The 23733-nt window shown below is 39.5% G+C and overlaps 1 protein-coding gene across 3 annotated transcripts in view; it reads left to right on the top strand.

Annotated features, from left to right (window-relative positions):
* The window catches only part of LOC140458097 (IQ motif and SEC7 domain-containing protein 3-like), a 401191-nt gene that overhangs the window by 324742 nt on the left and 52716 nt on the right, over positions 1-23733 (top strand). For all 3 annotated transcript variants that reach the window (XM_072552166.1, XM_072552168.1, XM_072552167.1), the window contains exon 12: positions 2544-2636. In XM_072552166.1, the coding sequence (XP_072408267.1) occupies positions 2544-2636 (93 nt within the window). The remainder of the gene's footprint in view (positions 1-2543; positions 2637-23733) is intronic.

Here is a 23733-nt window from a genome sequence, read left to right as displayed (position 1 = left end):
GAATAACTCACGTACTGGACACCCTTAGTAGCTACAAGCCACAAGTGAGGAGTTTGATAGAATACTGTCTATTCGCCCAAATGTGTGCAACCCCAAGATATCATCCCCTGAACATCATCCAGGGGAAGCAAACTCACTTTATTGATACTCCATCCACCTTCTTCAACATTCACCCATGTCACAAAATGGCCGCAATACCTAGCATCTGCAAGAGGCACAGCAGCAACCTGCTAAGGCTCCTTTGACAACTTGTCCAAACAAAGCTAGGAGCAGTGTTCCATCTCCTATTTCAATTGCTCAGTGGGGCAAGGATTGTGCTGCCAGTTCCTATGATGATCAATGTGGCCCTCCATTTCAATGCTTGTGGATACTTCCAGGCAGGAACAAGAGTCATTATCAACATGTCACTGTTACTGTACATCATTATCAGAGAAGTGAACAAAATGCCAAGAGAGAATACTTAATAGTTGTCCTACCAGGGAAATCAGGCAATTTCATGTTAAAAAGGATTTTACTTCAGAAACAAGCCAGTGAATAATTTGTGTCTGACTCGTGAGTATCGTCCGAGTGGAACCAAACTTTCCTGTTTTTAATAAATTTGTGAGAAGATTACACACAGAAATGAAAAAAAAAATGATGGCATTGGCGTTGATCTTGAAGGGCTGTTTCCATTGAACTGTTCATGTAGTAAAATGGCCCAAGACACTTCAGAGGAGCATTTTTGATATTGAGCCACATAAGACCTGCTAAACCATTTCTAGAGATGAGCATTGAAGAGCCAGTCAAGATTCAAACCCTCAATGCTGTCAACAAGAATGAACCCAAGTCACAACTTGGGGCCTGTGTATATCAGTTCTCACCTTGATCATATGTAGCATCACAACCATAGGCACATGTGCATAACTGGAGAAGCTGTTCTCTAACTGCAGACAACTGATCAGGATGGTGTGAACTGACCACCAGCACAATCCACAGATCAACCATCAGACCCCAAGGTCTATAGCACCCCAACAACAGGTACCATCACACGTGAATGGCATTCCCTGGAGAGGAAAGATCACCCAGATGAGCAGCTAGTGACAATCCACATTGTATCATTAACAGACAAACATGATTTAAAAGCTCTCCATGCAATGTATATGCAGAAACAGATAAGAATGACTGCTAATGAATCAGACAAGTCCTGTGTATATTGCATAACTTGCAGTCTACATAGTAATGCATGTCTTGTTTTTCTTTGTATGAAAAGTAATATACTTGAGCTGGAAATGTTACCTGTACCAATGTGTCTGCTGGCTTACTGTAGTCATGTGACCTCTACTATGAGGTGCTGATTGGGTCTGTCATCTTGCAGCCAGTTTCAATGAAGGCACAGTTCAGAAAAGGCCATTGTCCTGAGAGTTCATAACACGCAGTCGTGAGTGTGGTGCTGGGAAAGGTCAGGCAGCATCTGAGGAACAGGAGAATCTACATTTTGGGCATAAGCCCTTGATCATTCCTGATGAAGGGCTTATGCCCAAAACGTTGATTCTCCTGCTCCTTGGATGCTGCCTGATTGGCTGTGCTTTTCCAGCACCACACTCTCGACTCTGATCTCCAGGATCTGATCCAGTCCTTTCTCCTAGACCATAATGCACAGATGGAATACCCTCTATTTTTTGCATGGATTGCATTGCCAAATATTACCAGGTCTTTCTTACAAAAATCAAAGAAATGAAGGGCTCTGTTTGAATAATTTATTTCCCATGCAAGCTTTATTAGTTAGTTTTTACAACTGTGAGAAACTGCTGTAAGTCATTTTAAAATGCATTGAGTTACTAGTGCTTACATGTGCAATGATTATAATTGAAAAGACACTAAGTTTTTTTTCATCCTGACACAAAAAAACTGGTTCAATCAACATTTCTTATTCAAACTGTTCCAATTTTAATACTATTTTTGTAGAGTTGAAAATAAATTGTTAGGTGCAAGTAGCAAAGCACAATCACAGTTGACACTCATTCAATTTTCCATTCTTGAAAAAAAACATCTGATTATTTTGTTCACTCTGCTTCTATGTAATCTCCCACATAGCTGCTGTTCTGTCTCCATTAGGTCAGGATGTCCGTCTTGTTTAACTGGTAATGGGCAATAGTTCAAGGGACAGCCTGATGGAGGATTCGAACAGATTGCACTTATTGGAATATGGCCTTTATTTATCACTTGACTGTGTTTTCATTTTACTTGGTATAAGGTTATAATCAAAATCTTAGTTCAAAGTTATTTTCATCTGCTGCATAGAATCTAGAAGAAGGGAATAAATTGCCAGCAGGTTGGCAGGCCAGATTTAACCCATCACTTTTAACCTAGAGGACAATTCTGTTTTCAATTTTTAAAAAAATCAGAGGGGAAAATGTTGTTGTGGATTTTTTTTTCAGTGGCTTTGCATATCTAGCAAGTAATTTAAGAAGTTGTAGGTTATAATTTATTTGAAAATCTACAAGTAAAATAGTTGTATTTAAATTCATAACAAATTCATGGTTCATTTTAAATTCCTACTACAGGGGAGCTGGAAAAACAACAGGGGGCAAAAACCCCTTCCTCAAAGAATAATGGAGCTCAGCTTGACATCCGAACCAAACCAGGATCTCCAGCAGGTCAGGCTGCTTTATTTTCTACTTGAGGGACACAAATTCAGGTACAATGGTCAACTCATTAGTTAGTGAATTGAATTAGTCTATCTAGTTTGTGGTAAAGCTACAGGGTAGCAATATGAGAAGATAAAATGAAATAAATGGATAGAAACTTCATCTTAAAAACCTGTCTCTCCAACAGACTGAAATCTGCTAGGTCACAGATTTTCCGGATTTTGTACTGAATATAAACCACCACTAAATTCTATTGACCAGTCTTGTGCTTGGTTAAAGCAGAACATTGTCGTATTTTTCCCTACGCATTTTTGCTTAGGTCTATTCACATGATGTAGTAAAGGATGCATCAGTCTTTTGCATAATCATTCATTCAGTCTTCCATTATTTTAATTTTATTCTCATTTCTTTGCATTTTTCTGATTCCACATCTCGGATTCTTAAACTTGGTTCTTTGTATTAGTATTTTTCTCTCTATATTATTCAATGTCTCATGCTTTAATCTGTTCTGTCCTTCTCTTTAAATTTATCCAGAATGCACAGACTCAGTTGTTCTTTACTATAAAGCTGTAGCACAATCTTAATTCCTTAAATTAAGTGATCAAATATCATCCACATCTCAAGATGTGCCAAAGTTGTAGTGGAAGGTATCTGAGCATTGTGTTCCTGCCTGAAACTGGTATTGTGCCTGTTGGCAGGATTTAACTCGCCGCCTATCATTACACCATTGGGAAAATAACATCCCCACACAAGCTCCTGGCAGTTATAATCTTGGCCTTTGATGGTGTTTGTAGTAGGTATACAGTTTTAACATCTTATATTTATACATATAAAGTATATGTGGCTTAGGGCTCATTTTTCATCTTTAGCAGTATGGTTATGATTGGCAGAATTTCCCATGTTTTTGGAAGTGGATTTGGGATGAATGGATGGGAAATCTTTGGGACAAGATGTTGGGTTGGAAATGTCACCCTTATGCACCCTTTTTAAGCCTGGAATTCCTCTTTATGAGAGTGCCTGCTTTACATGCTGTGTATACAACTTGCAAGGTCATAAAAAGCAAGGGCATCGTAACAAGCAACTGTCGCATGAAATTCGCATGATATTAGCATTATATAAGGTGAAATTGACAGATCTGTAGTCATCCTGTTCTTCCGCTTCCAATCTAACTTTTCAGATCTGTAGTCAACCTTGAAAAAAGGCTTGCACTGACAGGAGTGTTTTCTTCAGCCTGAAATCATTGATTTTGCTGTGAATAGCAAATCTGTTCAATTTATTGCAAGTACCCTGGATATATCCAAGAGTCGTCTCTCATTACTGCCTGCAAAACTTCCCTGTGACATGAGGTCTACTTCCCTTGAAGTTGGTTGGGCCTCAGAGGAGAAGCAGCAACTTGCTCCAGCTCAGTAACTACAGCACACAGCTGCTTTCTCTACAGCCAAATGCAACTGGCCAGGGCTGCAGTTCGAAGGAGGTTCTTGACACAGGTTTTATAGTCCCAAAGCTGGGACTCCAGGCATCATTTTGATGGCAGCAGAACTGGGGACTCCTTATTGCAGGGTGAGTGTAAGTTCAGCACAGGACCTGGCATCGGTGGTGGGCCCAGCGGTAAAGAGATGGCACCTAAAGAGTGGCAACATCTACTTTGATGGGTCCACACAGGCGGTGGGGAGACAGTGGACGAGGGGTGCGAGGTGGCTCAGGACCCTCTTTCAATTATATCTTTTATCAGTGTTATTGTTGAACTATTTGAAATGGTGCTGGATTGTGGCAACTGTTGAAGCTTTTCACTGTGTTTTACTGAATTATTCACTGTAAAATACAGGAGACAATAAATCATCAATCATACCTTGGCAGTCTCAGGTTGTGCAACTCCTGTCTCCCACTAAATAGCCTCAGTGGTTGGCTCTGGGTAGAAAATGAACACTCAGTGAACACGTGATTGATGATTCCAGTGAGGAATCCTGCCACAGGGACACAAGAGAGCTACAAAAGGGCCATGTCACCATTGGGGCAACAATAAAGCAAGCTGTTGGCTTCCTGATCATAAGGGTCCACTGCCTGTAAATACCTGAAAATTCACTTCTCTCTGGCCCAGCAAGGATCTCCCAGATAATAATGATTCACTGTGTCCTTCACAACATGGATGTAGCAGGGCTTAAACTCTTACTTTTTAAAATTTCCTTGTAGTCCTCTTACAATTTCTCAAAGGCTACTTTTTGATTTTCAGGGGCTCCTTTTTTCAGCTTCACTCACTTCTTCATATGATGATGTAGCCACTTGAGTAACCATACAGTTATAATAAATGGGTAAGATTTAAGGTAATGTGGACTGGAAGTAAAGATTCTGAATTGGGAGCAGGCTGATTTTAATATGGTGCGATATGATCTGGGCTGAATGGACTGGGAGCATCTATCTGTAGGAAAATCTACGTGAGGCAGTGAAGTCTTTCAAAACAAAACTGTAGGGCCAACATATTCTGGTAAAGATGAAATGGAACTAACAATTCCAAAGAATCCTGAACAGTGAGGAATATATAAGGAAATAAGGAAAAATAAAGTAGTTTATGATATATACTGAGGGCTCAGAACATCAGAAGCCCTAGTGGCCCATTGAAATTGCTAGGGGTTACTTAAAAAAAGAAACTAGGAAAGTGAAGAAGGGCTATGAAGAAACATAGTTATAGAGATCTATAGCACGAAACAGACCCTTCGGTCCAACTCGTCCATGCCAATCAAATATCCTAAATTAATCTAGTCCCATTTGCCAGCACTTGGCCCATATCGCTGTAAACCCTTCCTATTCATATACTCATTCAGTTTTAAATGCTGCCTTTTAAATGCTGTAATTGTACCAGCCTCCCCCACTTCCTCTGGCACCACCTTCTGCATGAAAAAGTTGCCCCTTAGGTCCCTTTTATATCTTTCCCCTCTCACCCTAAACTTATGCACTCTAGTTCTGGACTCCCACCCCCTTCCCCCCAGGGAATTGACCTTGTCTATTCACCCTATCCATGCCCCTCATGATTTTATAAACCTTGATAAGGTCACCCCTCAGCAGGTAAAAGAAAATTCAAAGACTTTTTATAAGTATATTAGGAACAAGAGGGTAACCAGGGATAGGGTTGGTCCCATTGTAGACCAATGTGGCAAATTGTGTGCAGCCAGAAGATGTAGATGAGATTTTGAATGAATACTTTGCATCTCTGTTCACTGTATGAAGCAAGATGTAGGTATAGAAATCAAAAGAAGAGTGAGATATACTGAGTTATAGTTGAGTTGGAGGAGGGATTGTTAGTTTTGGCAGGCTTAAAACTTAATAACTCCTCAGGTCCAAATGCGATTTATCCCAAGTTGCTGTGGAGAAGTAAGGAGTGAGATTGCAAGGGCCCTGACATTAATTTTTCAGTCCTGTCTGGCTACAGGAGAAGTGCAAGAGGACTGGAGGACAACAAATGCGGTATCATTATGCAAGAAGGGTAGTGTTGATAAATCAAGGAATGACATGTGATTGAGTTGAACATCAGTGATAGGGAAATTTCACAAAATGTTCTGAAGTACAGAATGAATCTCCACTTGGGAGAGACATGAATTGATCAAGAACAATCAACATGACTTTGTCAGAGGGCGATCATATCTAACAGGTTTGATTGAACTTTTTGTGGAGGTGACTTGATCTGTAGGCAAGGGGATGCATTGGGCTTTTGACAAGATTTTGAGTGTGGGACTGGTCAAGAAGGTGACAGCTATGAGATCCGGGGGAATTTGGCAAAGTGAATCCAAAATTGACTTAATAGCAGGAAACAGGGAGTGATGGTGAAACATTTCTTTTGTGACATGAAGCCTGCATTCAGTGCTGGGTCCATTACCTGTTTGTGAGCCAGCAGTGCTAAACACTGAGGTACTGTGCCGCTTGATTGAGGTATAAAGATTATGATGGGTATTAAGTAGTATCAATAGAAAGAAATTTTCCCATTAGTAGAGGATTCTTAACCAGGTTTATGGTAAGGAGCAAGAGTTTGAGAGGGGATTTGAGGAAGAATCTTTCATCCAGTAGATAACAGGTATCTGGAACTCACTGGAAGCAGAATTTATCGTAACATTTTAGATGTATCAAGATGAACACTTGAAACATCATTGTATTTGAAGCTATGAGCCAAGTACTGGAAAATGGATACAATTTGCTCAATGAATACGATGAGCTGAAGGACTTCTTCCATGTTGTAAAACTCTGGGACTCTATAGTCTTCTATATTCGTGCTTATACATGGGGAGTTCAAGCTCACAGAGAAGCCAAATTAGAAAAACTCATTAATATCCCCAATAACCATCACCACTCTGTTAAGTTTAAGCGACAAAACACAGAAATGTGTTAATTTCCTTGACACAACAGCATTTAAATAGGCACAAGACGACAGACATAAGATAGCAACAAATGCTTTATGTTCAAATCTATGACTAACACAGTTCTATGCACAAATAGCTATTGCACTAAACATGTTCCATAGATGGGTAAGGTCATTGTTAAATGGATTTATGTTTGCCTGAAACACAGCCACAGTACTTAAAATAATTCATACTATGTAAGAAGATTTGAGGTGAAATAACACATAAATACAAACCTTTACTAAATAAAACTGATCAACCTTAAATTTAAGAAATTGAAATATTATATAAGTGTTCATTTCAATAGCATCCACTACATTTTCCATTCGTATAGTACTCCCCGCACTCCAGCAGTTTTAAACTAAGACTTCACATTAATTTGCAAGGATTTCCTTAGTGCAGTTTTTGCACTTCCAGTTAGCTGAATATTGCTCTACTGAAAGTTTAAGATGTTTTTTCTCCCTTTGTAGACCCTGTTTTCTGTAGATCCTCAATTCCCCTTATAGCACCTCTTCTATATTTTCAGTCTCCCTCACCCAACCTTTACAGCTCCTCCCTTTGCAGTTCCTCTCTCTCCACTGCACCCTTTGCAAATCTTCGCTGCAACTTTGCAGCTTCAATTTTACTTCAGCCACCAAGCCACGCTCCCCGGTTCCCAGCACTATGCATCCTGACCTGGCAGCTTCACTTCCCACTTTGTACAATCCCTACCCCTCCCTCTTAGGGAGCCAATCAGCAGCAAACACACTAGAAGACCAGCCTGTGCTTGAAGGAACAGCTCCTCACCATTCTATTTCCAGAGGCAACCTTTCTCTGATTGCTCTTCACTGCGAATGATACCTCATGGGAGATTTTTCGATTCAGGGTGAATTTATCCAATATCTCAGGCATTGCATTATAAAACCGACTGTTGTTAGTGGAAGAGGAAGGCGGAGAGTGTTGTATTAATAGAAAAAGTGTCAGGAACATGTGTATGTACATACAGAATGTATGTAACTAGCAATGTATCATTTGGCAGCAGGTAGAGTCTTAGAGTCATAGAGATGTACAGCATGGAAACAGACCCTTCCGTCCAACTTGTCCATGCCGACCAGATATTCCAATCCAATCTAGTTCCATTTACCAGCACTTGGCCCATATCCCTCGAAATGCTTCCTCAAAAGCCTTTTAAATGCTGCAATTGTACCAGCCTCCACCAGTTCCTCTGACAGCTCATTCCATACATGTACCATTATCTTTGTGAAAATGTTGCCCCTTGGGTTCCTTTTATATCTTTCTCTCTCACCCTAAACCTATGCCCTCAAGTTCTGGACTCTCCCAACCCAGGGAAAAGACCTTGTCTATTTACCCTATCCATGCCCATCCAAGATTTTATAAACCTCTATAAAGTGACCTTTCAGCCTCCAATGCATCAGGAAAAAAGGCCCCAGCCTATTCAGCCTCTCCCTATAGCTCAAATCCTCCAACCCTGGCAACATCCTTATAAATCTTTCTGAACCCTTTCAAGTTTCACAACATCCTTCCGATAGGAAGGAGACCAGAATTGCATGCAGTATTCCAAAAGTGGCCTAACCAAAGTCCTGTACAGCTGCAATATGACCTCCCAACTCCTATACCCAATACTCTGACCAATACAGGAAAGCATACCAAATGCCTTCTTCATTATTTTGCCCAAAAAGTTGATTTCGAAGCTACTTGGATGCTGCCTGAACTGCTGTGCTCTTCCAGTACCACTAATCCAGATTCTTCATTATCCTATCTACCTGTGACTCTACTTTCAGGGAATTATGAACCAACACTCCAAGATCTCTTTGTTCAGCAAAACTCCCCAGGACCTTATAGTTCAGAGTATAAGTCCTGATCTGATTAGCTTTTCCAAAATGTAGCACCTTGTATTTATCTAATTTAAACTCCATCTGCCAGTCCTTAGCACATTGTCCCATCTGATTAAGATCCCTTTGTACTCTGAGGTAACCTTCTTTGCTGTCCACTATTCCCTCCAATTTTAGTGTCACCTCCAAACTTACTAACTATAATTCCTATGTTCACATCCAAATCATTTATATAAATGATGAAAAACAGTGGATCCAGCACTGTTCCTGGTGACACACCATTGGTCCCAGGCCTCCACTTGAAAGGCAACCCTCCACCACCACCCTGTCGTCCAGCTTTGAGCCAGTTCTGTATCCAAATGGCTAGTCCTTCTTATATTCCATGGGATGTAAACTTGCTAACCAGTCTACCGCAAGGAACCATATTAAACGCCTTATATGAAGTCCATATAGATCATATTTACTGATCTGCTTTCAGCAATCCTCTGTTGCTTCTTCAAAAAACTCAATCAAGTTTGTGAGACATAATTTCCTACGCACAAAGTCATGTGAACGATCCCTAATCAGTCCTTGCCTTTCCAAATACAGGTACACCCTGTCCCTCAGGATTCCCTCCAACAACTTGCCCACCACTGATGTCAGGCTCACCGGTCTATAGTTACCTGGCTTTTCCTTACCATCTTTTAAACAGTGGCACCACGTTAGCCAACCTCCAGTCTTCCAGCACCTCTCCTGTAACTATCGATGACATAAGTATCTCAGCAAGATGCCCAGTCATCACTTCCCTACCTTCTTACAGAGTTCTACGGTACACCTGATCAGGTCCTGGTGATTTGTCAACTTTTATGTGTTTCAAGACAAACAGCACCTCCTCCTCTGCAATATGGACATTTTTCAAGATGTCACCATCTCTTTCGCCATATTCCATATCTTCCATGTCCTTCTGTACAGTCAACACTGATACAAAATACTCGTTTAATATCTTCCCAATCTCCTGCGACTCCCCACATGGGCTGCTTTGCTGATCTTTGAGGTGCCCTTTTCTCTCCCTAGTCAGTGCCCAACCCCTCCTGCAAGCCTTATGCCCTCCAAGAGCCTTTACCTCAAAGTATCTGATAGCTCATTCCCAACCCCCCTGCATGTGGAGACCAATCATGAGCTTAATCTCCAACTGTTCATTCTCACCAAAAGCAGGAAAACAAATGGCTGCATTGTAGTGTACCATTCAGCCACAAGCTGAGGCTTCAATCAATGCTGATGCAACTGGCAGTGATGTCAGTATAGGGCAGCATGCACTACCTTGTCTACCTTGAGTGATTCTCCATGAGTGCGGCTACTCTGACTGTCAATGTTGTTATGAATACAGACATTGCAGTACTCATGCTAAAATGCTGCATTTTCTGTGCAAGGGTCACTGCCCCCCTGACCCTTGTCACTACACCTGAATAATAACCACTCAGCTCCTTTACCTTTGTAGCGGCCACAGTGGTCCAATTCAGTGACAAATCTCATCACAGAACCACTCAGAGCTTTAACAGGTTCTTTCTTTTAATGAGAACAGTTTGTCTGAGAAATCAATTTGAAAATCTTGGTCAATTGCTGGTGAGATTCTTTGCTGTATGTTGGTAGCTTCATCAGGCTTGTAACCTAACTCTGAGCAGATAGCCCACTGGCTGCTGTTTACCAGAACATTCCAATCATCACTGCCCAACTCTCAAACTATCAGAAATGAAACATCCCTTTTATCGAAGGAAAATGTCTAATTTAAGGGGTTATGGCATGGCTAAGAAAAGTTCATCTGCACTTGGATATTTCAGGCAGCTGAAACCACAGAAAGCTGGAGGTCTTATTATAGAGCTGATGGATTGGAGTATGATATTTGCGAAGGACTAGAGGAAGATGAGAAGCTTTCTGACCGAACAGGTGTAGATGGAATTATTGAGGATATCAGCAGCAAGATTATGGTGCCTCCAACCTGGAAAGAGTGCACTAAGGATAAGAATGATTGTGGTGAATGGCAGAAGATTTTGAGATGCCAAAGCCCCATTCATTGGCTTGTCCAGCATTCCCCAGCACAGTAGGGTTCACATCAACATACATTGCAGAACCACTCATTCCTCCTTCTGCAGCTTCCTTGTTCAAACATTCAAAACTCACATTCACCATCTCCCTATTGCCCTTGTGCACTCATACTTCACAAACACCCTCCAAACATTTTGACCTTCCATCTTTTCAACACAAACCCTTACCTGAAAACTATCTCCAAGAAAACTGAAAGCTATCTCCAAGACTTTTTAACTCTTCTTACCCTGACCCTATTCCAATGGCTTAGAAACAACCTTCTCCTTGTACCTGTGTAGCAAGTAGATGATTCAGTGAGGTGTTAAAAATGTCAGATGCTGTTTTCACCAGAACCACCCAGCAAGAAGAGAGCAGAAATTGGGAATGCTCTCTTGGTCCAAACAGGTTAGCTACTTGTGAAGTGAGCTAAGCTCTCATTAAAGCTTTGAACTGTTCATTACAATAGGGGGATTTATTAGTTACTAGAATTTGTAAATTACACTTTCAGCTCTCAGAAATTACCTTGAAATTGATTTTAAACATTTCTATTGAGAGAACAAATTTCTTTATTATCCTTCCAACATAAACTTAATGGTATTAATATGCAGTTTGACTGCACGAACAAATGTGCAGCATGCAACCAGAGTTACAAACATCTAAAAAGGAATGGATGCTACTGTGGAAATCAAGGGACAAAGTGGGTTTAAATTCACTTAGTTCAAATAGTTCCATATGAATGTAAAATTAAAAACATGAAATAACATTGATTACATTGATAGATATATTAAAAGGTAAGTCTGAAAACCAATAAGGGAAATTCCTAGGCAGGATAACAGAGTTTAGATGTAATATACAGAAACTTTCTCTGAGAGTTTTATTGTCACAGTGTATGTCTTTTAGCCCTAACAATGTCCCAGCCTGAGGTCATCCTGATTCATTGGCTTGGCCTTCAGCCAAGTAAAGCAGACTAGGTCAGAGGGTACTATCTTCACTAACATGTTAAAATGCATCCTGCCTCCTCAAAGCGGGTTGCCTGCTCACCACTCCCCCAACTCCATGAAAATTACAAGTTGGCACATTAGAATCAGCATTCTGACACATTCAGGATATTTTCTGATTTAATTCCTCACCTGCTCCCAATGCCATGCGCTCATCCATATTAATGCTACAGGAACAAAAGGAGGCCATTCGACCTCTCAAGCCTATTCCACTGTTCAATAAGATCATTGCTGACTCATACCTCAATTCCAAGTTTCTAAACCAACCCCTCAGCACTAGATTTCTCCAATGAGCACAAGTAAATTTATCTGTGTAAATCATTAATGATTGAGCATCCTAACCTCTCTGGATAGACATTACCAAACATTCACAACTTTCATTACTGAATACATCTTTCTTTATCTCAATTATAAACAGCCAATCCTTTATTCCAGTGTGACTCCTATTACTGGACTTCCCCAATCATGGAAACTGCCCTGCAAGCTTTGAGGAGGCAGGATGCATTTGAATATGTTAGTGAAGATTTACTTGACTGAAGGCCAAGCCAATGAATCAGGATGACCTCAGGCTGGGACATTGTTAGGGCTAAAAGACACACACTGTGACAGTAAAATGTTACATTTTTCTATATACCCACCATAAAAAAGCCTCTTATGGGGTCATAAAGTCATACAGCATGGAAACAGACCTTCGGTCCAACTAGAATATGCCGACCATGTTCCTAAACTAAACTAGTCCCATTTGCCTGTATTTGGTCCATATCCCTCTAAAGCTTTCCTTATCATGTACCTATCCAAATGTCTTTTAAATGTTGTAACTGCACCTGCATCTGTCATTTCATCTGGCAGTTCATTCCACATACGAATTATTCTCTGTGTGAAGAAGTTGTTCCTCATGTTCTGTTTAGAACTTACTGCTCTCACCTTAACAACATGCCCCCTAGTTTTGAACTCTCCCACCCTTGCTAAGGGAAAAGACCCTTGCTATTCACTTTATCTATGCTTCTCATGATATTATAAATGTCCATAGGGAATGGTCCATGTGTGGAGTGAACTGTCAGAGGAAGTGGTAGTCACCCCTCAACCTCCTAAGCTCCAGTGAAAAAGTTCCGGCCTATCCAGCCTATTTTATAACTTCATTGATTTCAATGATGAAACTTTCCGTTGACTCAGTATTTGTATTGTTTTGGGAGTTCTGTGTTTCCACTACGCTTTTTGTGAAAAACTGCTTTCTAAATCTAAATGACTGAGCTCTCAGTTTAAGATTATGCCCCTTTGAGGTTTCCTCAACAGGAACAATTTTCTACGTCTGTCCCAGAAGATGGATCCTCATAATTTGACCCCAATATCATTCTGGCAAATCTCTGCTGTACCTGCTTCAACCTGTTGATATCCATCTGCGGACTCTTTGTATCATCCTCACCATTTACCTTCCCACCTATTCTTATTTCATCCACAATTTTGGCTATGATATATTCACTTTCCTTATCCAAGTCAATATATTGTATTTAGTTGGAGCCCAACACTGGTCCCTGTAGCACAGCACTAGTTCCAGGTTGTCCGCTTCTATCCCTAATTTCTGTCTCTGTTCGATAGTCAATCCTGTAGCCATATTAATTTACTACCTCTAATACCACTGGGCTCTTATTAAGTAGTTTAACCTGTGTTATCTTAATAATAACCCTCTGAAAATCCCAATATATTACATTGCTTCCATTTTATCTATCTTGCTTGTTACCTCCTCAAAGAATATGAGTAAAATTGTAAGCCGTGATTTCCCTTCATGAAGTCATGTTGAATCTGCTTGAATTTCTAAATCCTCTGCTAATATGTACTTTAAATAGGCTCTAACATTATCCCAATAACATATTAAGCTAACTGGCCTTTATTCACCTGTTTTATTTGTTTCCTTTTTAAATATATTATATTACAACCAGTCTCTGGGCAAGGTTTCCAACTTAATTACTGCACTAGATGGGATACCACCAATTGCCAAGCCCCCAGCTGAGAAGGAATGAACTCACTCCCCTTCTTTACTTACCCCATGTCCTTGGTTCGTCACAACAAGGCTAATTTAAAAAGGATCCCATTACTTGTGGATGCCTTACTTTTAAATCAAATGACTGTTTTAAAAGGAACCAATTTAACCAAGTCTTCTTGACTTAACAAAAGATTGAGTTGATCAGTTACTAAGTCAAGAAGAGATAACAGCACAACATGCATAAATATAAATTAGAACTGAGAGGTAAGTCCAAAAAGGATACAAGTTAAAAAAAGACATATAATCAGTTTCTGAGTTCCATGAAGAGTAGACATTGTAGATACTATGGTGGTTATGGATGATACTGATAACGGTGATGTTGGCATGCAAGCAGTTGATTTTGAGATTCTTGGCTTTTCACGTCAGCTGAAAGGTTTCATCTTGTTTCCTTTCAACTGCAGTTACATTTGCTTCCTGATTTCCAGCACAGAGAGAGCATTCCTTTCTTCTTACCCACAGCACAGGGATGACAAGGCGTTTTCTCACCTTCATCCATTAGTGCACATAGACCAGTGTGGAAATTGGCCTTTAACCCCCATTCTTGTGTATTCTCCAGGGAGAAACACAAGCGTATCTTTTGCCCAGGCAGCTGTTTTTATTCCCATCATGTTCATAGCTTGAGGTATCTCACAAGACATTGCAGTATCTTTCTCATTTTGAAGTCCTTCCCTTTGAATCTTCATTGTCACAGATGGTCAAGTGTGACATTCCATGATCTCTCTCAAGGCTGGAGATTATCCAGAGAAGCCTTTGAGGCAGACTTTGAATTTCATTGCTCAGAATTTACTTCTTCAGTGAGTTTTTTCTTTGGCTGTATGTCCTCTCATTAAAAAAAAACATGTAACGAAAAGCACACTATCTCTGTGGGTGACTCATAACTATGATTCATTGTCAAGTAAACATGAACATCTAAATCCTTTGGTACCTGCACAGTTCCTTGACTTGTGCCATTACAATATATCAGTTTGTCTTTCTCAGGTCTGGAGTAGACAACCTCACAATTTATTACATTTAAGTCCACAGTGCCTTAGTTTTGCCCACTTGTTCATCTATATTCTATTTCCATGTGAATTTCTACATGCATTTAACAACCTATCACACCTTCTAACTGCAACTTCTCTATTCCTTCATGCAAGTTGGTAATATATATGAAGGCAAGCTGCTGTTCAGTAGAGATACCTGCAGAGCATCATTTGTCACATCTCATCAATCAAAGTGCATTCTGGTTTCTAAATTTAAGCCCATCTTCAATTGAAGATCTTGGACGATCTTCAATTCCAAGTAATTGTCCCTGTAGTTAATCTGCATGAAATCTTATTAAACACTTTCTGAAAGTCCAAAATAGCATCCATAGGCCCTCCCGTAACCATGACCTTCTCAAAAAAATCAATTGGATCAGTCAATGCCAACCTGTCCCTCACAAATCCACATGAATATCATGTGTTTCTACAATCAACACCAGGAAGGTATTGATTATTGTTTCTGTCCTATCAGATCCATAAATAGATTATCCTAGATTGTGAAATACTTCATCAATGCAGTTGATTGATCTTAAATAATCAACCCTTTGTACTGCTAGAAACAAGAGCCTGTGAATTCTGTAGAGTCTGTCAGGTCTGTGGAATGATTGCTACATGAGGTGCAGAGTTACATTGTGTTGCTAGTAAGCTTTACTGGTTATGGAATCTGTATAGAGAGTGAAGTTGGTAAATTTATATTAATGTGAGATGATATATTTTGGAAGGTCAAGTTTAGGCGGAAATTATATTATGAATGGCAGAATCCTTAAGAGTATTGATGTGCAGAGGGATATGGGTGTCCACAAATCATTGAGGGCAGGAGCAGTAGTAAAAAAAGGTTTATTTCTTGCCTTCATTGGAAGGGGTTTGGAGTATAATGATAGGCAAGTTGTGCTGAAGGTCATAGAACTTTAGTTAGGCCACACTTGGAACATGGTGTACAGTTCAGGTCTCCACACTACCAGAATGACAGGAAGCTTTGGAGAGGGTATAGAAAAGGTTTACCAGGTATGAGGGATTTTAGCTGGCTAGACTGGGTTTGTTTTCACTGGAACAAAGGAGGTTGAGGGGAGATCTAATAGAGATTTATAAGATTGTGAATGACATGCATAGAGTGGAAAGTATGAGGCTTTTTCCCAGGATGGAGGGGTCAATTACTAGGGGCCACGGTTTAAGGTGCAGAGAAGAGATGTGCGAGGCAAGTTTTTCACACAAAGGATGAGGAGTGTCTGAAACATGCTGCCAGAGGAGGTGGTGGAAGCAGACACAGTAGCAGCATTCAAGAAGCACCTGGATGAAAACATGAATAAGAAGGAAACACGGATCCTGTAAGTGAAGACACTTCTAACATGGAAGAGTAAAATGTGTTGGAGGCTTGGTGAGCCAAAGGTCCTGTTCCTGTGCTGTATTGTTCTTCATTCTTTACTGTTAGATTTATCTAAATATTTATATGCTGATCTTAATCTATGTAGTTGGTGAAATTCATTAGTTTATGCTGCTCATGGCCTCTAGAATTCACTGCCCAGTTTCTAAAGCAATACTAAAAAACTAAGGATTAAGTTAATTTTTTACTTCATTCAAGGGATGTGAGCATTGCTGAAAAGGTCAGCATTTGTTGCTCATGACTAATCCCCTTGAAAAGTCATTGGGGAGCAACTTGCTTTAATCACTGCAGTTCACATGGTGGCAGTACATCCACTGTACAATTGGGAAGGGTATTTCCGGGTTTTAATCCTGAGACAGAGAAGGAACAGTTCTTTAGTCCCAACTCAAAATAATGTGTGGTTCTGAGAGTGACTTTCAAATAGTGCTGTTCCTGTGAAAGTTCTGCCCCTTTCCAGTGGTAGAAGTTGAAGGTTTGATTAATGCTCTTGAAGGAGTCTTGATGAATTGCTGCATTGCATTTATAGATAGCACACGCTGATGCTACTGTGTGTCAGTGATGGAGGGAGTGACGTTTTAGATGGTGGATATGGCTGCCAGTCAAGCACATGGCATTGTTTGAATGGTACTTGAGGTACTTGCATGTTGTTGGAACTGCATCCAAACATGTAGATATAGAATGTTCCATCACAATCCTGGTTGTGCCTTGTATTTGGTGGACAGGCTTTGGAAAGTCCAGAGGTGAGTTACTTTCCACAAAATTCTAAGCCTCTTACCTCTTTTTGTAGATAAAATTTGTGATTTGTCCAGTCAAGTTTCTCTCCAAAGAGGTTGATGGTGGGGAATTCAGTGATGGTCATGTCATTATGAACTCCCAGTCTACCTAGAGCTTTCTCCCTGATTCTCATTGACACAGGGCTTCTTGATACTTGGCCAAATTATACCTCGATGTCAAAAGCAATCACTTTCACATCAGTCTGACGTTAGTTCTTTTGTACATGTTTGGACCTAGGCTATAATGCCATCTGGAGCTGTGTGGTCCTTGCAGCAACAGAGCATCACTATGCAGGGTATTATTGTGTGCATACTTGATGACATAGTCTATCATCATTTTTCTGGTGATGAATACGGAGTAGTAATTAGCTGGATTGGTTTCATCCTGTTTTGTTTGGTCTGGAAACACCGAGGCGATTTTTCAAATTGTGGTAGATGTCAGCTGTATGCTACATGGGCACGGTCAGATCTAGAGTACAGGACTTCAATACCGCAGTCAGGATGTTGTCAGGCCCTAACACCTTGCAGTATCGAGTATGTTGACATATGAAACTTTTTAATTTTACTTAGGGTAATTACTTGCTGCTTCAGTTCTTTTGGTGTATGCTGCAAGTAAGGACATTGCAAACAAGAATTACTCCTGGGAGGTTAAATATTTTCAGACTATTGGTTCAAGTCAGTGCGTTTAATTAATATTAGGAGATTATTGTGAAGTCTCAGTGCAGAAATTTCTCAATTTTATTTGTAAAGGATTCGAACTGTTAAAGAAGTGCTGAAACATATTTTTTGTGCTATGGGGAAATATTTAACTGTGGTCTTTTAACTGTGTTTAGAGGCAAGATTCTATTAGTTTAATAATAAGGCTAAGATAAGGTACTCCAAACATGAAAATGAACCTGTCCCTTGTGCTTATACGACTTATTCTTTGCTGAAATTTGAAGAAAAAGAAACCTGTTATTGTGCAAGAGTGCCAGGAAGTTCATTCCCATTCTTTGTTACAGTTTTAGAATAATAAAAAGTTTAATTCGAATCAGGGAAAATGGTATTAATTTGGTATTGAATAGAGCTGTGCAAGATGAACTCTGTCAAGATTAATCAACATTAAGGAATTTTTTTTCACACGAAAACCTTACAAGCACTGACACATTTGATATAGGGGACAAGAAAAGATCGATAAGGCTTGATGGAAATGAAATCATTCTTCCTGAGAAAACATTTTCTGTATTGTAGTGCTTCTCTGTACAACACTCAAACCATTTACTATTTTTCATTTAGTTATGGTATGTTAGAGGCGACTATCTATATTCGGATTTTCTCAATACTCGTGCACTTAGCAACAATTGTTGCCTCTTAAGTCCATTTAGATATGAACAACTATCATTTGAAAAATATCCATCACTAGAATGGCTCAACCTGAGAAATATTACAGATTTCAGCCACACAGCTTGGTTAGGTCTGATTCTCTTTAAAATTCGCAATTTAATACAAAAGTGAGTGGATTTCTTTTTCACAAATGTAATTTTATACTGACACAGTGGGATACGTAGACTAATGTAGACTAATGGAAACGTACACCATAACGATATAGTAATGTCACAGTCACATGACTGAGTAGGGAGACTTGGAAGGGAATAGAAGCTTTAAACTCCTGGGAAGATTAAATGTGTATAGAGATCGAGCTGTAAATAAAGAGTTCTTACAGAAAGTAATATACTTGTGGGAGATAAAACAGTGCTAGATTCCAAGCACAACAAAACATGATGGCACATTTTAAAATTAAAGCAGCAAAGTTAATGATTGAATGAAGAAGGGCCAAAAATATTTTGTTGAGACCCACTAAGATGTTAGGAACACTGTTGGAGCAGCAGAAAGCTGGAAAACTGACCCAGCGACTGATTCAATTGGGAGTATTGATCTGCAGCCAGGAGCAAAGGTCAGAGTAGTGGTTGTTGTAGAAGCTCCAGAGTTCAGGAGAGGCATGGAAGCCAACCTACCCTTCATAGAAACATTCCAGGCCACTGAGGGACCACATCAAGCCCAGTAATAAGAGAATTGGAAGAAATGATTCACCAGGTATGGAACTACACCAGGATTACACGAGAAAGGCCAAAAAGAACCATGTCAGTGTATTGCTTTATCAAAATTGATAACATACTAGCAGGGTGCAGCATCAATATAATACAGCATTGTACAAAAAGCCACTGCAGACATTTGACACACAATTCAGTGTTCACTGAAATTTAATTATTGAATGGGCAAAGTTTTTATGAAGGAAGCAAGAGCCAGGGGAAAGCATAGATTTGTTTGTTAAAAATCTTTATTGGCTAGCAGAGAAGTGTGCTTATGGAATGGCTGAAAGCAGAATTGATTTGTGACCAGATTCAAGACAGAGTGGCAGACAAGACCTGATCATTCTTAGTGTAAGCCAGGGAAGGATTAGCACTTTAATATGTAATATGTGTCATTAGGCAAACTGAATTCTTGAACCAGAACTGGTTGTTCATTTGAGCGGCCACAGATAGGCTATGGGGAAAAAAAAATCAAGCAAGCCCATTAAATTCATAGGCTGCAAAAGGAGAAAACATGCAAAAGCCTCAGCCTGCTAAATGGACAAAGAAAATCTGCCAACCATCATCTTAAAGTGTGGCAGGATCTCAACACAGAAATGTGAAGGTTGTCCAGCAGGGGGACAAAGGGTCACAAGTGTGGCAAAATTTTTTAAAGCAGCCCATCATTCCAAGATAAGATCACATTCAGTTAAAGGGGAAAGTCCTTAAGCCAATGCCACATTAAGAGGTTGTAAAACCGCACAAACAAAAGAACACTTTTTGGGAGAAATTAATGATAAAAAGAACAAATACTGAAGTGTCAAACGAGGAGTAAATAGGCACTCCACAGGATTTAAACTAGATAGCGAAGCAGGAGTTTCAGTATTATTAGATTAAATTAAATGGCTAAAGCAAATTAAATTGTAACCAGCATTAATGGAATTGAAGGATCCAGAAGGAATTTTATTAAAAGTAAAAGGTGGGGTCATGGAGAAGGTCAGATATAAAAGAAAGAAAATCTCAGAATCTCAGTGTCATTTAGAATCAAGTATATTGTCGACTAAAAAGGAGAGTATACTTAAAGCTGAGATTGATCTATAAAGTGGTTGAGACTGCTAATTCTGAGCAAACATATTCATTTTGAAATAACTTTTTAAAATTGTTCTCAGGACTGACAAACTTAAAGCCTGAATGTTACATTACCATATGAAAAAGTGCCTCATTCACTCTTGGAAAAAGTTAAAGAAGAAATGGAACACTTGCTACAACAATGAGTTACTTCAACAGTTAACATGACAAGAAGATGGTGTTTAGGAATGGTTACAGACTCAAATTTAAAATGGTTCTGGAGGAATCTGTGTGGATTTCAATCAGTTAAACAAGCAGTAGAATACAAGATCTACCTAATGTCCTCAGTGGATGAATGTCCAGTAAAAGTAGTTAAGAACACTCTATTTGCCAAACTGGATGCTAAGAATGGGTTTTGGCAATTACAGTTAGATGAAGATTCCAGAATGTTTACAACATTTATTACCTTTTGAATGGTGTTGTTTTAGCAGATTACCTTTTGGAATTGTGTTCTGCTCCAGATATTTTTTCAGGGAACAACACAATCATAGTCCTCGAGGCCTTCAGAAGAGAATAAGGCCCTTTAGCCCATTGAGTCTGCTCTGGTCAAAAACAAGCACCTAACTATTCTGAACCCATTTTCCCACACTTGGCCCATTGTTTTGTATGCCCTGGAATTGCAAGTGCACATCTAAATACTACTTAAATGTTATGAGGATTTCTGCTTTCATCACCTTTACAATCAATGAGTTCCAGATTCCCACCACAATCTGGATGAAAACATTTTTCCACACATCCCCTCTTAACCTCCTGCTCCTCACCTTTAATCTATGCTCACTGATCCCTTCATCAAGAGGACAAGTTTGTTCCTGTCTACCCTATCTATGCCTCTCGATTTTATACATCTGAATTGTGTACTCCTTCAGTCTTCTGTACTCCAAGGAAAACAATCCCAGTCTATCAAATTGCTCTTCATAACTAAAATTCTCCAGCCCAAGTAACATCCTGATCAATTTCCTCCGCTTCCTCTCCAGTGCAATCATATCCCTCCTGTAATGTGGATTCCAGAACTGCACACAATAATTTAGCTGTGGCCTATCCAACATTTTATACAGTTCCAGTATAATCTCCTTGCTCTTTTATCGTTATGCCTCGGATAATTAAGGCAAATATCCTATATGGCTTCTTAACCACTTAATCTAGCTGTCCTGCAAAGGAACTGGTGAATATGTACATGAAGGTCCCTCTGATTCTTCATGCTTCCCAGAGTCCTGATAATATCTGAGATTTCAGATGAAAGTAATGTATAGTATGCCACATGGTTGACATACTGAAACATGAATTCACAAAGGAGTAACGTGATCAATGAGTAAGAACAGTGATGCAGTCCTACAGAATGCACGTCTAATATTTAATGGGAAGCTCCAGTTTGCAAAATCTAAGATAGACTTTTTGGGCAGGCACATCACTCTAGCTAATTGAATCACAGTTGATCCACAAAAAATGAAAATTATAAGAGAATTTCTGCCTTGAGGAAATGTCACAGAATCTCAGCTGTTCCTTGTTATGCTCAATCAAGTGAGCTCATTTCTACCATACTTTATGGAATTTAACAAGCCTTGAGACAACTTGTAAGGAAGATTCAAGAAAGGTCCTGGATCAACAACCATTCAAAATGCTTTTGAAAGAAATCAAATAGTTCCTGATCTCTTCAGAAATGTTACCTGATTATGGTCAACATTTACTGATTACAGTAATGACAGTTACATCATTTATATTTTTGGGACTTTTGGATATAAAAAGATGGAACTGTAGACCAATATCAGTCTACCATGATAGCTCACAGAAATAGATAGCGATATGCCATGTTTTAGAAAGATGTTTCAACAGTACAGCGGGAATGTGAAAATATTTCAGATTATGTGATAGGATTACCTTTCAAAATTGAACCTGACCATAAATCACGGGTCGTCTTCTGGGCATGAACGATATTATTAAAATGCAATCCAGGATTCAGTGGTTCAGATTGAGTCTAGTCAGGTGTTATGAAGATGTGGATGTACTGTATCTTTAAGAGAGTTAAAAGCTAGCAGAACTACCTGACAGCACCAAGTGTTTGGAACAAGATATAATGTAAAACATGTGGTCCAGCAGCTAGGATGGCTTGTTACCTGAAGACTGAAACAATTTTGAATGAGGCCAATTGATTTAAATTATAGCCCCAAAAAAACTCAAATCAAGTTTGAATTTAGAATATTGACAATATTAAAAGCCAATGACACAATCAGTTTGAATTGAGAATATTGACAATATTAAAAGCCAATGACATAATCTTTGGGGGTATAAGACCGGGGAAAATTGAACAGTTGCGAGAGAACTGCCGAAAGACCAACAGATGTAGGCTGCTAGTCAGAACTCTCTGAGCGGTTTAAAGAAGGAGTTTAAACAGAGAAAAATATCAACACAGACCTGGAAAGTAACTGTGCAGAGAAGTTTTGACCGCTGGCTGGTTTTTGAAATTTGAATTTTTCAGTAAACCTTAATCGGGGGTTTTATCGGACCAGTATTATAAAAGGAAAAATAAATAATAGGTTAGAGGAAAGAGTTGTAAATAGTTGTTAGTTAATTATTCTCTGCTATACTTAAAGAAATAAAGTTAAATTTTACTTTAAATAGTTCTTGGCCTCTCGAATTTTCACAGATTACTGCTTGAGTTGAATCTTTTCTGTGTTGCTGGTTTAAATTAAGCAGGAGGATTTGCCCCATATTGGAACACAGATATGAATCATTTATTGAGTATGTCCAGGGGAAATACCAAACAACAACCAACGCCCTCTCAAGGATACCAATGATTGGAACAAATGATGGGGTTTTGCCCTTCATTGAGGAGTTTTCAGCCTATATTTCAGAACTTACGAAGCACTTTGCAGTTATTGAAAGGAAGTGCAGGATATCAGAGAGGCCCAGGCACATGATGAAGAGTGACTTCAAAGTCAGAACTATTATTTGGAAGGCTCGCCAACATCGAGTAAAAAACAGTCCATATAAAATTACACAAGCACTTCTTTGTCATGGATGATTTGTTTGTCTTCAATGAGAGATTAGTAATACCAAGAGCTCTTCAACTTGAGATTCTTCACCAAAGACATTTGGAAATTACAATGTGTTGTACAAGAGCACAATTAGAGTCGTAGAGATAGAGTTGTACGGCACGGAAATAGACCTTTCAGTCCAACATGTTCGTGCAGACCAGATATCCTAAACTGATCTAGTCCCATTTGCCAGCATTTGGCCCTTATCCCTCTAAACCCTTCTTCTTCACGTACCCATCCAGAAGCCTTTTAAATGTTGTAATTGTACCAGCCTCCACCACCACCTTTGGCAGCTCGTTTCATACACGCACCACACTCTGCATGTAAAAATTACTCCTTCGGTATCTTTTAAATCTTTTCTGTCTCACCTTATAGCTATGCCTTCTGGTTATGGACTCCACCACC

This window comes from Chiloscyllium punctatum, chromosome 32, assembly GCF_047496795.1.
Source record: "Chiloscyllium punctatum isolate Juve2018m chromosome 32, sChiPun1.3, whole genome shotgun sequence".
In the NCBI taxonomy this organism is placed as follows: domain Eukaryota; kingdom Metazoa; phylum Chordata; class Chondrichthyes; order Orectolobiformes; family Hemiscylliidae; genus Chiloscyllium; species Chiloscyllium punctatum.
This window is presented reverse-complemented; position numbering and strand designations above follow the sequence as displayed.